Raw genomic sequence first — 14,967 nt, 5'->3', positions numbered from 1 at the left:
TATTTGATGGAGACCAAACTCCAACAGAATTATTGTGATATTTATGTTTTTCTTTGAGTATCTCTTGAATATCTCTACATAGCTCAGCAATACTTATCTCTGATATGCAGTTACCTGACACTATTGGACATAAGAAAACTAGGTTAGTAATGGTAAATTAGTTTTCTTCTGAGTAATATTTCCTTGAGTCCAGAACTCGGTTAAAACTTCGTGGAAGCTTGCATGCCTCAGGGCAAAGTAAACTGTTTTGCAAGGCAACTGTTATGCGTTGACTCTGGAAACAACAGTGTTCCTGATGGTTCATTACTGAAATAGTTTTAGCAGCATGTGGAAGTTGAAGTGTCCAGTATGTTAAAAAATATGCTAAGGTTGCAAAGCTTGTCGCAGGAATGGTAGAGCTAAGCTGACCTTTGCACATGTTAAAAATACTCGGAGTTAAAATAAAGGTATTGCAATACATATGTGCAAAAGGGCTGCATTGTGGTTGCCTAAGCAACTTGAATTCTGGCACTTTCTGGGTTTCAGCTATTCTGCTACCTTACTGGTCTTTTCAGTGTGCTCGGCTGAAGTTGCTTCAGCATTTAGCAGCAAAAGTGACGGGCGAGGAGAGAGGAAGGAGTGCCGCTGCCTGAGCGATTTTGTGATTGTAACCTGTCAGATGGAAATTTTTAGTCAGCGTTATTAAAAATGGTCACATTTAACGAAGGGAAAAGAGGAGGAGGAGTAAACTGCGTAAGGCAAGTGGGACCTCCTCTGGTGGGGAGGAGAGGTTTTGCTGACCTGAGCACCTTCCTTCCCGCTGCGCCCAACAGTTCTTTGTGAGTCTCCATTTTAATTTTTGTTTTCCAAACTGTCATGTATGCTCGTTCTATAATAGCAAGCTACAAGGTTGTGCTGGGTCATCTCTTTTTCTCTGAATTTCGTAGAGACTAAGCATGGAGGTTACAAATTTTACAGCTTGAATCTTCTGTATTGCTCTCGTTTAAGCTCTTCCTAGCATTAGACTGTGCTTTTTATAGAGCTTGACATAGTTGTTTGTCAAAAAAACCTCAGATGACTGTTTTTAAATGTTTGTTTATGATGCCAATTGATTTAATAAATAAGAATCAGAGGCAGTAAAAAGTAATGACTGTATTCTGACAGCTAGGCATCAAGACTGTATGCCAGAACCTGCCAGAGTCTACTATTGTAGAAATTGTTAATTGTGCCATTCCTTTCAAATATAGATATTTTCCTGAACTCGCCAACAATACAATAAGCCAGTAAATCTGAGTTTGACCTGGTTGTTATTATTGTGAGCCCTGAGTATGTTAAAGGCTTTTCACCAAGTCAGGGTTATTAATCAAACCTGACTCTTTTTTATTGATTAGACCTCAAACGGTTGGGTTATATGCCACCCTGTTTATATATTGCTATTTAATTTGCAGCCACCCTGCGTGCACTCTATCTAAGTGACAACGATTTTGAAATCCTGCCGCCAGATATTGGGAAGCTCACAAAGTTGCAGATAGTAAGTAATTTATCTAAATTCTTGGAAAATCGATGCACTTTTGCAACACTTATAGGAATAGAATCCAGTCAGTTTAAGAAGTAGTAGGGTATGTTTGCAGGAATAGACCATTACACCTGGAACTATTTCTTGTTTACCAGTAGACACTTGTAAAAAATTGGAAGAATTGAGTGTCTAGGAGAAAGGGAGAGGCAGAGGGAGTGCAGTTCTGGTTTAGACTGCTTTATGGTAACTGATAATTGTTCTGACTGTTTTATATTCACTCTTAGCTGAGTCTTAGAGACAATGACCTGATATCGCTGCCCAAAGAAATTGGTGAGCTCACTCAGCTTAAGGAACTTCATATCCAGGGAAATCGCCTTACTGTGCTGCCCCCAGAACTAGGTAAGATTATGGATGATCATTTATTTACTTGAATAATAATAATGATAATGATACGGTGTGTTTCCTCTGAAATGAAACCAGTTGTTAAAGTCCAGGAGATGCTTATACTTAAGTTGTCATTGCTGCTAATACGAGGTTTCCCCTGAGGAACACTCACTTTTTTGCTGCTATTGGATATACAGAAGGATCCAGATGATGATGTATGCTTGGTTTTACAGTTTTTTACATGTTACATTTTCCTTGTCTATTAGTACACCTCATTGCCAGTTTGTACATAGCATCTTACTTTATATAACATATAATAAATATTGGGTTTGCAAAGCTATTCTTGTTTCTGGCTGGGTTTTGAGAACACTTTTTGGATTAGTCAAAATTAGATTAAGCAAAAATGACAGCAACATAAGTGGCTTTTTTTTGTGTCTGATCCTGTAAAAATGGAAGCTTGATCAGTAAAATACAGCTAAATGAGAGGAATTTTTCATTTTTCTGTTTCAGTAGCCTGCCTTTCTTAGTGAGGTGACAGCTCTTTCACTTAAAGCAGTGGAACTAGTTGATATATTTTGTGACACTGATCATTTAAATGTGATTACAAATGGCTTCTTTCCAACCTATGGACTTTTTCTTTGAAAGGTATCAATATGCTGAATTTACATTGCAGTATTCCACTTTATGTGAGGGGTGTTAACTTCAATAGAGGTTTTCCCTGTTTGTCCCAAGCCAGAATTTGGTCTTAAATCTCTTATGAAAATCTTTAAAAAATATTTTTATTCAGAATACTGTAGTTACATCAGTTACTTGTTGTTGAAACCCCTGTTACACAGGGTTGATTCCTTATTTCATGTTATTGTAGACTGTTACATAGGGAAGCTTCTTTGTTTCTACTATTACCTTCCAAGTAATAGTTCCCCAAAACTCAGAAAGATAACGACTGAAGTTAGGATCATAAAGCAAAACGATTTATTGTCATAAGAACTCGCTTCGACCCATTAGAGACTGTGTCAGCTGGGTGCATAAATGTGGCAGTCTGGAGTATGTGCTATTTTGTTTGTGTGCGAAGGAAAGTGCTTTTTCTGTGAGGTGGGGGAAGATGTTTGTTTTGATTCTTGTTTGCCCAACATGGGCTTTTTTTTGTCTTTATCAATCTACTGGACTATATGATGCTGAGTATTCTGCCTCACCCCCAGTAGATGATAGTTGCTCTTGTTTTCTTAATTCAGATGTTTATTCCCTGACACAAGTATACTTTCCTTAGCTTCTTATCGAAGTTGTATTTATTTATAAAGTCTCTTTCAACAGCAATAATATTCAGAAGCATGTAGTATATGTAAATTTGCTTTTTTGTACCTTCCTAAGTTATGGCTTTGTCTTTTTCTGGATAGTGGAAGTTCAGTGCTGCACTGAGTCGAACCACTCTCTGTGGCTAATTAAATGTTCTAAACATGCTGCTGCCTTAGAAGCATAACAGCAAATTCACTTTAAATGGTTTTACCATCATTGTCCAAAACAAATATAAATGTTTGAAACAAAATTCATGATGTTTATTTTGCACTGACCTTCAAAACTTGGGATGGCCAAGGGAAGCATTTCTTCTTTTAGTTAACATTTGTTTGCATTATAGAACAATATAAAAACCTTATAGAAAAAGGACTTGTAATTTTTTCCTCACCTGATCAGGATGAGCTGTATTGGCACAGCTTAAATACATGTCAGCTTTGTTCTTTATGACTCAAATGCTATTCTTTAAATGATACTTTAATGTATTAATTCACTGGGTTTTCATTTTATAGTCTTCCTCTTTCATTCATGATCAGTTGGCGTTATTTCTGTTGCTCTCTATGCCACGTGTAGTGCTAGAACTATCTCAGACAGTTAAAAACCTAGATTTGGTGGTGTATTTCCAGAAAACATTGCACTGAAGTCTGTAATCTATGCAATTTGCAAGCATATTTACTGTGCAAAGCAATGCTCTTGCTTGTTTATTAAACATCTAGGCAAACACTTAGGGAATGGATTTTAGTGAACAAAGCACAAGGCTGGGCTTTGGAGGGCTTGTTTGAGATCAGGTAGAAGCAGGCCACAGGCAAGCATGAAGCTCCTGAATGATTAGAAAAATGTACTTGCATCTCTGTAGTCTTGTTTCCCCTTCTGCAAACTAAGGCAATTTAGAGAAGCGCGCCTTTGCGGACAGTTTTAAGTCTGCCGGTGTAAAGGCTGTACGTGAATGTTGCACCCTAATACATGGACTGCTAATAGTTGCCATCTGAGAGAAAACCAATTTTATCTGTTGTCTGAGTTCTCCCTCCTAAATTTTTAAAATTGATTTATAATGTAAGAAGAGCTATGCAAATACTTTGTGCTGTGCATGCTGGATAAATAGCTTTTCAATGGGCAGCTCTTATTTGCATTAATTGGAGATACTGCAGTTCCAGTCAAAGTAAACAGTCTTTCCTCTCTCATTATCGCTTTCATAATTAAAGGCAGTGAGGGCTTTTGATTGGTACTGGTGGACAGCAATGAGTCATTAGAAGTTCATTTACCATGGATATGGGCACAATATAAAACACCAGAATAAAACAGTGTATTTGACTGAGGAGAAGGCGTTGGGGGAGAGTACATGAAGCTGGTTTTTAAAGGTAACGGAAATAAGTGCTGAAGAAAATATGGAGAGTCAGGTATGAGAAGAGAACACAGACAGGCTTTGGGATCCTAGTTTTGGAGTGGAGAAAGATGCCAGTAAATGAAACACTTCATCTGCTCTTAATTTCAATCAGTGAGATTTTTTGGGGGCTAATACCAGTAAGAGGGCTGGGGGGAAACCAGTATTCTCCTCCTCTTTGTTTATCAGAGAATACCTGTTGCTAATTTAAGAGAAATATTGCTTAGAAGGAAATGCAGGGACTAGGAGAGTACACTGGTGTTCTGGGTGAGGGTGCTTGTCTGTAAATACAGTACGTGTGAGTGATGAACACAGGAAGTGACCAGGAGTAGGTGGGTGGAATTTGCAGCTTGTTTTTATCATTTGTCTCTCAAAGCCCGTTCATGAGGAATGGTGGTGGGCAGTCATATATAAACTTTAAAGAGGCGCTGGCATTTTTTTCCTAGCATTTAAAAGGTTATGTGCCGCATTGCGAGACAAATAAATCATGATTCACTGCAACAACAGAGTTGCAGTCAGTTATATAAATTGCCAGGGAAGCACTAAATCTGTCACTTTGTGTATTCTGACCGTTTAACAATTGGAATAGTGCTTGGAAGGAAAGCTGAGTAGAAACATGAACCACATAAAATGGCAGATGCAATTAGTAAGATCAGTTACAGCATTTTAAGTTCATTGTATGGTCATCTGGATGTACCCATATGTGCCACGTAGAAGTTTTTCTTATCATAGTCAGGAATACTCAGAATATTCACAAAGTTGTAGCTAAATGTAAATAGCCACCCAGAAAATATAACTAGCGGGTTTGCTGTGAAAACAAATGGCGTGATTTTAAAAACCCAGATTCTAATGTTGACTGTGTTCTTTATCCTGCTGCCAACACACATGTGTGCACTCATACAGGGAGTTCACTCATATTTATGCTTATGGGAAGAACAGTAATTTCTAAGGATGCATTTTTAATTACCATCCTCTTTTTCCAAAACCAAATGTTGGCAACAGTAGCTTTTAAGCTAACTCTTCAATCCTCTTCTAGTTTATCAAATAATTTTCTCAGGTAAAGGGAGAAACTGTCAAAACTGTGAAGTTAGGTACTTACTTGAAAAGTGGAAAATTCAAGCTTTTTAAAAAAGGGGAAAAAAACCTTGATGGTGTAATAGTCATGTTCCTCCTCAAGGAGGGTGAAACATTTAATAAATTAAATCTGTATGGCAGAATGGCTAAGTAACTCTTTCATCATTTTTTAGTTTTGAACAGCTAAATTATCTTCTGTGGACAAAAGACGGGCTTTAAATGTGTGGTTCAAGAAATCATGCCAAGGTCTCCTTATTTCCTTCACAAGAAGGCCTTTTAAAGTTTAGGCTTTTGAAATTACTCTAGAATTTGTGAATGAATATTATATTACTTAAAGTAGTTGCTGCAGTTGTTTGTTCAAATTAATATTAATCGAAATCGGAGTTTACTTAGGTAATTATAACAGGCATGAGCAAACATCGGAATCACTTATTTCACAAAAGATATTTCTTTTCTAAATATACTTGACATAAGTGCCAAACTTCTCTTATTTCAGTAAACTGTCACTACACTCTACCTGTGTCACACCACCATGCTGCTCACCTAGAAATACAGGTCTGCTGTGCTTGTTGTAAGCCTGAGCATCCTGGGGCTCTTGAGACACCAGCTCTGAGCTGGAACAACTAATTGGTACCTTGCAATTTAAAAGAAAAAAAATGCCTGTTTCTACATTTGGAACTAAGGCAAAGGTGGTGTAAGAAAGAGCTTTGTAAAACTTCGCAGTGGATAAACAAAGTAACTTGTTTTCTAGGACTGCTGATGTAGCAGTTATTACTTAAGGAATAATAGAAAAATCTGTGTAACAAGGTAGGTCACAAGCAGATTATTTATAGAAGAAAACTGTCTCTGAACATTTGTGAGTATTCTAACTGTGGTTTTCATTTCAGGCTTATTCTAAGTTAAAAAACAAACACAAAAATACCACAACCAAAACCGAACACTTTTTATGTAGTTGGAGACCAGGCTGCTTCCCAAGTACTTGATGGGAGTTCAGGTGGTATGGGAAGAGATGACAACTCTGCAGTTTCATTATACACAGAAAGATGTTTTCTGTAGCCCATCACTTAGATATACACTACAGGAATTCATTTTCTTACACTGCTGCATTTCTTGCCAAAGATTCTTCCCAAGATTCAGATTTGATCTTAACATTAGTTTTTAAAATATGCAAGTCCTACTGTTGCTTCTCAGATGACTACTCTGTGTGTGTAGGCTCTCCTAATGTTGACTGTACTTACCCTGATTATAAGTACCATCAGCATAATAATGATGTCTCTGTCAGCAAATATTTCATCTGTTCTGTTGGAGCTGTGGTAGGTAAGGGAACCATAATTGGAGCCAATCTGAGCAAATGTTATATTTGTTGTTAAATTTGGTTCATTTTACATGTTTCATAGGACTCAAAAGTGGTTTTGGTTTTCTGAATACTTGGCAGCCTGTGTTTGGATGGAAGCTTCAAAGGTGTGGGGCAAAAGCAGTACAGTGCATCCTTGTTGAACTCTCATTTTTAAATTAACTAGATTTTGGACCCTTCAAAGACGTAATGCTCTGAGTTCCCATGTAATTGAGAATCCCAGGGGAGTTTCTGAGGTTGGAAAAAAATGTGCCATATATTTCAAAATAAATTGGGATGCTGATCTTCTAAGCCTGTAATATTTCCTGTGCCATTAAAATGTCTTTAATGTTAAACTATCTTGACATCATGTTAATTCCCTTTGTTCTAAAACCTGTCTGCTGCATGGTGTGTTTCTTTGGTTTCTTCACTGGGTGTACTTAGCAGTGACTGTCAGTTTAGCCCCTCGTGTTCCACGTCAGCGGCAGACATTTTTTACACAGAGCAGTGAGGGAAATAGTATTTCCAGCGCAACGTGTCACCTTTCAGAGAATGAAATCAGTGAAACTTACCACACTTACTTGTAGGTCTTCTAGTAAATGGTCTCACTCTTACATTAGGAATGTGGGAGAAATTAATTTGAGTTTTAATTTGAAATATTTTTAGAAAAATATAGGAAACATTTTGAAGTAATTTCTTGGATTTTTGTCAAAATGCTGTTTCTTCTGCCATTCCTGTTAGCTGCCCACATGACGGCATCAGCCGGGCTGGTTGCCTTGGTACCTGAAGGCTGTGTGGTGGAGTTTGGCTGTTGAAATGGTGCAATTTGTCATGTGGAAGTATGGGCCATTCGCAGAATGTTGTTTGCCTTATGTGCTGCACTGAATATAAGTTCCTGTTTTGAGGCTTTCATTTGTGAATGTTAGCATTACTTACTCTTTCTACTAGTTGTCCTGCTAAGATCAAGTTTGTTGAGTGGTTTGACGATAGAAATTGCTGGGGCTCTCCCCTTGTTCCCAGAGAGTCACCTGAATATGGAAATGTGAGCTTGCCCAGCCAGGTTAGGTCTATATTCTGCCTATACTTAAAATCTGAAATGTGGTTTAAGGGAGTTCAGCATTTCATCCATTCTGTTCTCTTTCCCAGGCTTCATCTTTTGTCTTGACACGTTCCTGAGTGGAAGTCTCCTCGTGCCAGACTCTTCCTTGCACTTTGGTATAATGATTCTGGCTGACCTTTGCTATGTTGCTGGAATTCCATATAGATATCCCAGGTCTAAGTTCACTTTGTTTTAAACTCTCTTCTATGAAAGGTTGAGTTGGAACAGTGCTGGAGAGTAAAATCCTATTCCCACAGAATTGTAGTAGTGGTAGCTGAGATAATACCAGTTCGCTCTGTATCACTTCACCTTTATGTTAAGGGTAAATAATTCAAGATTTAGTTGGTCTGTTTTTACTTTCGTATTTTCAGCAGCTGTGGTCCTTTTGCTAAGAGTTAAAGCAAGTAGAGTAGCTATTCTGGGATTGCACCAGCATCTTTATTTGACCTGTGGAAGGGAAGTGAGAGGGGACTTAGCTGCTGATCCTCACTAAGTCCATGAGAAGAAAGCACAGGTCACTTTTCTCCCTTATTGATGGGCAGAAGAAGCATCAATGCTTGAGAACTAAGCTCAGTTCAGCATGGAAATAAAAAATTCATTTTAACATTGCTGGACCATTTGAACAAGACACCATTGGCAGCGCCCGTATCTCCTGATGTTTTTCAGACTTATTTCACTTGAAATATCTTTGTGAAACTCCTCAGTTACTGAACTGAAAAGAGATTTACTGTTAGATGTATTCAAGTGATCATTCAAGCTGGGGTCTAATCTCTGACTTCATTATTGGAAATTCTCATTTACATCTAAGAAGTTGTTAGAATTATATGTGTTATTACAATATCTGCACTCCTGTCCCAGAAAATAATTGTAAAACTGATAGTGAGCCTAGGTGTCAGTGTTTGGCTTTCAGATTGCTTGTTCAGCCTTCCCCTTACCGTGGGACTTCCTGTCTAACCTTGCAGGTGAGGCTGCAGACGTTCCTGTCTGCATGGTCAGGAAGGCAGTCAGGGGAAGACTTGCAACCTGCTTCTTGTCTGATGGATGCTCTGGAGTATCTGTTTGTTTTATTTGTATGTACTGAAATTGACTTGTTATCTGAGACTTGAACCTTTTCCTGTTTCATAAAACTACCACAAAAGGTCTTTTGGTGTTCTCTGAAGTGCTGATGGCTCCATGTGATGCTGTTAAGAACTCTAGTACAAGAATGTAGAGGTGAGAGAGCAGAAGTGTTGCTGGGATTGATCTTTTGGAGGTGCTTCAGTCTAGGTTTGGGTTTACTACTTATTTTCTTTTAGTGCATAGAAACTCATCAATAAGCAAATGTATATTTTTGACATATGAAATGGAGCAGTAGATTTGTTTATCATACTGAATATTTTTGTGAATATTTCTTCTGGTTCCAAAAAGATTGAGTCACACTTCATTTATGTACAAGCAGTCTTTGCACTCTGTTGTCTTACTGCTAATTACTGTTTAGATCTGCTCTTCTGTTACTAATACTTCAAAAGTAATAGCGGTCTTCAAAGCAAGATGATCTTGTTTACAGGAGTGATACAAGTTACTAATACACAGCTTACAGGTGCTTAAGATGGTTGTAAAAATGATTTGATTTTGGTAACGCTTTGTGGTATAGTATGTATTTTCCATTTTTATCATTGATTTTAAGACATCATTCAAAATTACTTGCTTTGGCATCATTTTTATGACATAATAGTCATGATATTTCTTCTACTCCCATGCTTAAACCAGTCTCTGTATCGAGACAAAGCACATACCACAGAAGTAATAAAAATAATAAGCCCTGTAGTGTAAAACAAATCTAAAACAAGCCAGGACAGACGTAGTTTTACATATAACCTAAGTTTAAATTTAGTGTAGTGGATTGGACCCTTACTTAGCATTTAATAAAACAGGATTCAAAGGTATTTATATCTAAATAAAGAAATAGAACAAATTTCATTCCTCCTGTCCTTATGTATGACAGAGAGTAAGAACTTTGTGTTGTAAAGGCGAAGAACATTTAAATTGCAGTCTTAAGAAGAATTGCTAAAAGGGATGTGTTACAGCTGGAGGACTGTCCTTCAGACAGTGCAGTGGAGTATAGGCTGGAAGTCAGACTACCAATGAGACCCAGATGTGAAACTCAGCCATATACAGGCTAAAAATTATTTCCATTGATTTTAATGAAGCTGCACTAGGGATGAATTTAAACCATTACAAAGAATCGTTGATCTGGCATTTTACCGCTAGGATCATGTTTCTTATGCTGAATGCCAATGTTCAGTTCTCAAATGTCAGAGTTGTTTAATTACTTTATTTCACCTTCTAATTTTTGAAAGTATTTAAAGTGTTGCCAAAGGGCATTCAAGTGGAAAGGGCAAGTCAGGTTTATGTTCGTTCTGGTTTCTTTTGTTTGTATTGAAGTAATGCTTATGTACACTATTCATACCTTACTATACCTTAAGTATACATACATTGGGTAAATATTACATGTTCCATATATCATGCATCACAGGAGGATGAAGGGCTTATAGCTAGCTGTAAGAGGTACTTACCTCTTGTAAGAGGTGAGTATCAAATGGACAGAAGCCTGGGAAGTCTGAAGAGACACCCATGGTCAAAATGATAGGTAGCATTATCACTGGCTCTGACACTTTGTGCAAGCACGACTGCAGGAGGCAGCATTTTATTCACTTTTATGAGCTCCTTTTTGACCTTTACAGGCAGTTGAGCAAAATATGAATGTTCACACAAACCACTTTTTATTTTAACAGCACTGAAAGAAAATAACAAGAAACATAAACTATCATGCTTTAGCTCAAATGCAGGGAAGATTTACTGACAGAGGTGCAGTGAATCTCTAGCTGCCTTTTCCCTTTAACATCATGCAGGATGTGTGGACTGTCACACCAGGTGTCCCTTCTGTCCACCCATGGCTGTTCAAGCTCTGAATTTAAGGAGGAACAATTTGTTTTTAAGATGGGTTAAACACAGAAGGTCAGTCACACTGATCTGTCAGACTTAATGGTACAGGATCACCTTTAGAGACAATGGCTGCTGAGACAGGAACAAAAATGCCAAGACCAGGTATTTCTAGGACCACACAGCTGGCTCCGTTTAGGCTTTTGGTCATTCTATGCAGGCTGTCCACAGCAATCTGCTGTTACACCTTTATCTCTGCTCTTTTCCGGACTCTTCTCTTTTACGTGTCTGCTCACTGGTTGCAGCATATGTCCATTTTGCATTCTTCCTCCTTGAAAATCTGCTCAAGATAGAAAGCTTAAAAAAAACATACTCTTCAAGCTTAGAAATTAGAAGATTATTTAAGCATGTTAAACCTGGGTTCTGGGCTATGTAGTTCTTATTATTTATTTGTTTATTTATAAGAATAATTTTAGAAGCACCCAAAAATAATCTGAAAAACATTTCTGTGATCTAGGAAAGGGGCTGTGCTGATTAGTCTTAAATACAGCCTTCTCCTCCCCTCTTACCAGAGGCTTCCGATAGTTAATGCGTAAGAGGTAATCTCTTTCAGTTTGGCAAAATAGCAGGATCCTTAAATCTGTTATGAAGATATACAATTTTAGTCCACTAGTTATGCCAAATTTTAGAGATTATAAATTTTTTTTAATAGGCTGATGTGTATGGAAAGAATGAATCGGCAATGACCAATGCAATCTCCAACCCTAATATATTTTGTGATTGAATCTTCAGTACTGGATTTTTACTAGAGGCAATTTTATATTTTGCTTACTAAAAATATCCAAGGGATTTGATGTGATCTGTGTAGCAGAACAGTATATAAATTTCCTAAAGCCCTGAGGATAGTGTTCTGCTGATGTTGCTGTTAGACAATATGCATGAAGGCGCATCTGCCATGGCTTTTTCCCTGGCCCGTGGCTCCAGTGCTGCAGGGATGGAATAACAGAATGTCTTAGCGCAGTGCTGCCATAAAAAACATCTTAGGCCAGGAGGCAGTTGGAGGTGAGGAGGGACACATCTGTAAGGTGTCTGGATGTATAGCACTCCTGCGGTGAGCCTAGTACCAGCCATTGCTTCAGGCATGTTTGAGTATCTCTTCCATGCTGCTGGCATTGTCTTGGTGCACTGGGATAGAAGTGCTCATGCAGGGATCTGTGTTTGGTTACCCCAGCACATACTGTTTCTGAGATGTTACCAGGACTTGGGACTTCTGAATGTCCTACAGCCAGCCCCAATTCCCTCTGTAATTAGGTTAATTTTACTCTAAGGGCCTCTGCCTGCCTCTTCTCTCTAAAGGTAAAAAGTAATATCTGTACCTGTCTGCAGTATCCTTTGGGGAAAACCAGGAGATGAAGGGAAATGAAGTGATTACTTTAGCATAGGCACCTATGGTTCATTTTGCTTGAGAAGTCCTCTTTTTGCTGTACGATTTCTTTGGCAGTAATAGAATAGTATTTATTACAATTAATGATGTTTTAATGGGCCATGTGGAATGGAAGTGGGCACACCATGCTGTGGCAATGGAAACACAGCAGTGTTCCCTGGGTGGTACATTCTGGACACAGCTCAGGATGAGAGGATTCATCTGAGACCCTGACTATTGAGATTTTGGGAATTGTGACTTATTCCTGTAAACAGTATTAAATTTGACCCATGATGCGGCCCTGCTTGCCTCCGCAAATTTAACTGTTGTTGTTAGTTGTACACAGATTGATCAGTTTACCTTGACGCAGTATTTGCAGAGCTGTAATTACAAGTGAGTGCTTACAGCGTCAGTAGCTGTGGAAAGCAATGTATGTGGGGTTTTTGCAGGTAATAAAATGGAAAATCCAATTTGCAATTGCAAAGCAAGCCCCTGAGTGATACATGGTCTTCATAGCAGCACTGGTCAGGGGGTTATGGCTAATCACAGTGCCGGCTTGCTTCCCTGGTGGCCTGTGCCTGAAAACTGAATAGCGAGCAGTGTGAGCCTGCGCCTTGAGCCAGCGTAGATTTAGACACACCAGTTTCTAGCTTATTAGGTCCTCTTTGTCATAGTACTTAATCCTCCTTCCTGATCCTTGTTAGAACAGGGCTGCCAAGTCCCTTAATAAAGGAGATGGGTGCAAGGCTCCTAACGAGGCGCACTGAAGCATGAGGCAGCGAGGGCAATTGCTGTCTGACTGACAGAGGGGTGAAGTGCTCCCTGCCTGTTGTTATTTCAAAAGAACAGGCCCCAGACAGCTGACAGACGAGTGTGCTGAGGTAATGGTAACTTGTTGATAGGCCGATATGAGATGCATGACAACTTCTCACACGGTATAATGGTCTGTCTGTACACTAATTGTGTTAACCCTTTTTATGGAGAGCAGCACATCAAGAATTAGCTGTAATGTGGAACATGCAACTGAAATGGCCAGCAAGCACACAGCTTGCAGTAGCTCCCATAGCATGCGTGTTCATGCAGCTTACACAAGTGCCTTTAGTTTTTAAAAGCTAGCACAGCAGGTTGATTTCAGATTTCTCTGACAGCTTGACTCGGTCAGTCTTCAAAACCTTGCAATTTTGTCTTTTGTTTCCCATAGCTAAAGATTTATTTTTTGTTTCTTTAGAATGCTGGGGGGGGGGGGGGGAGGGTAGGCCTCTCTTCATCATAAAATTCACAAAAATAAATGTAAAATGTAGCACAGATTTCTTATTTTGATTGAAAGAGCTCAAGAAATTATGTCAATGGCTGGATGGTCCTGGAATTCAGCCTGTCATATCCATAGTCATGAGGAGTTTCAGCAGAGCATGTACAGTATTGTTTATGGGTGGTAAACATTTACAAAACGAACAAAAAAATCCCCAAGAAAACCCCTGATAGGTATCTTACCTATTCAGCTGGCAGGAGGACTTAAAACCAGCATGTTGCAAGAATGACACTTTTTGTTTGTTTTTCACAATATAGAGAACTATAACCACAGATGAGTGATGGGATCTCAGTGCAAACAACATGCTGGCTACTGGGAAGGCAAAAGGCATATTGGGCTTTGCTTGTTGACACGGTGCTTGGAACAGTGATCAACAAATGCTTTGAATGCTAAGCTTTGGCAGAGCAAGCTCCTGTCCCATTGTCATTCTCCTTTCACTCTTGCAAGTTGTGTGGAGGGCCCAAAACCTATGCACTGTTAAGCCCTGCTTAAAACTAATTTAACGGATAAATACTCTATGTACTGGGCTGAGTTCAATCCTGTTGAGCAATATGTGGTAGCACTGAAATTAGTAGGGCAGAATTGCATCCGTCATGGTGGGAAATGTTATGTCATCCTCTTCCTCTCCACCAAGACTGAAATATTTGCTTTTATTAAATATTTGCTTTTATTATGGTTGTACTCTGAAGCAAATGAAAAGTTTTCTATTCAAAGTAGGATATTTCTTTTAAATTTTCCATATTTCACACTTTCTTCATATGCTGTTTTGTTTAATCCCTTTCAGGTAATTTGGATTTGACTGGTCAAAAGCAAGTCTTCAAAGCAGAGAACAATCCTTGGGTTACCCCTATTGCTGACCAGTTCCAGCTGGGCGTATCTCATGTTTTTGAATACATACGTTCAGAAACATATAAATAGTAAGTATTCACTTATATACTGTGTCCGTGTTGTTGGGTTTTTTCCTGTAGTGTGTTTGACAAAGTGTTACCAGCTGTACCCTTCTTTCATAATTTGTGCAGTAGCTTGGTATTCAGGGTAAATATGCAAACCTGTCCATTTATATTAGGGAATTTTGCTGACAAGAATGTAAATAAAGATATAGACATGTTTGGAAAGCACAGAGACTATTTGATGTTGTCCTGCATTTGTTGTTCATTTCCAAGAGCTGTTAAGCAACATAAGAGATGTAAAAGAGCAATCATGATAAGCCTTTGACAAGTACTAATTTTAAGTTGAAATAGATATTTGTAAATGTTT

The 14,967-nt window shown here is 38.5% G+C and overlaps 1 protein-coding gene across 3 annotated transcripts in view; it reads left to right on the top strand.

Moving 5' to 3' along the window:
• Positions 1-14,967, top strand: part of RSU1 (Ras suppressor protein 1) — a 108,125-nt gene that overhangs the window by 31,492 nt on the left and 61,666 nt on the right. For all 3 annotated transcript variants that reach the window (XM_057432744.1, XM_057432742.1, XM_057432743.1), the window contains 3 exons: positions 1,428-1,510; positions 1,780-1,894; positions 14,495-14,627. In XM_057432744.1, coding sequence (XP_057288727.1) covers positions 1,428-1,510; positions 1,780-1,894; positions 14,495-14,627 — 331 coding nt within the window. The remainder of the gene's footprint in view (positions 1-1,427; positions 1,511-1,779; positions 1,895-14,494; positions 14,628-14,967) is intronic.

The sequence above is a fragment of the Pezoporus wallicus genome, unplaced genomic scaffold, assembly GCF_028554395.1.
Source record: "Pezoporus wallicus isolate ANWC-B61680 ecotype Strahan unplaced genomic scaffold, APGP_CSIRO_Pwel_v1 scaffold_2584, whole genome shotgun sequence".
Classification (NCBI taxonomy): domain Eukaryota; kingdom Metazoa; phylum Chordata; class Aves; order Psittaciformes; family Psittacidae; genus Pezoporus; species Pezoporus wallicus.
Note: the sequence above shows the minus strand (reverse complement) of the source record. Positions and strands in the feature narration are given on the sequence as shown.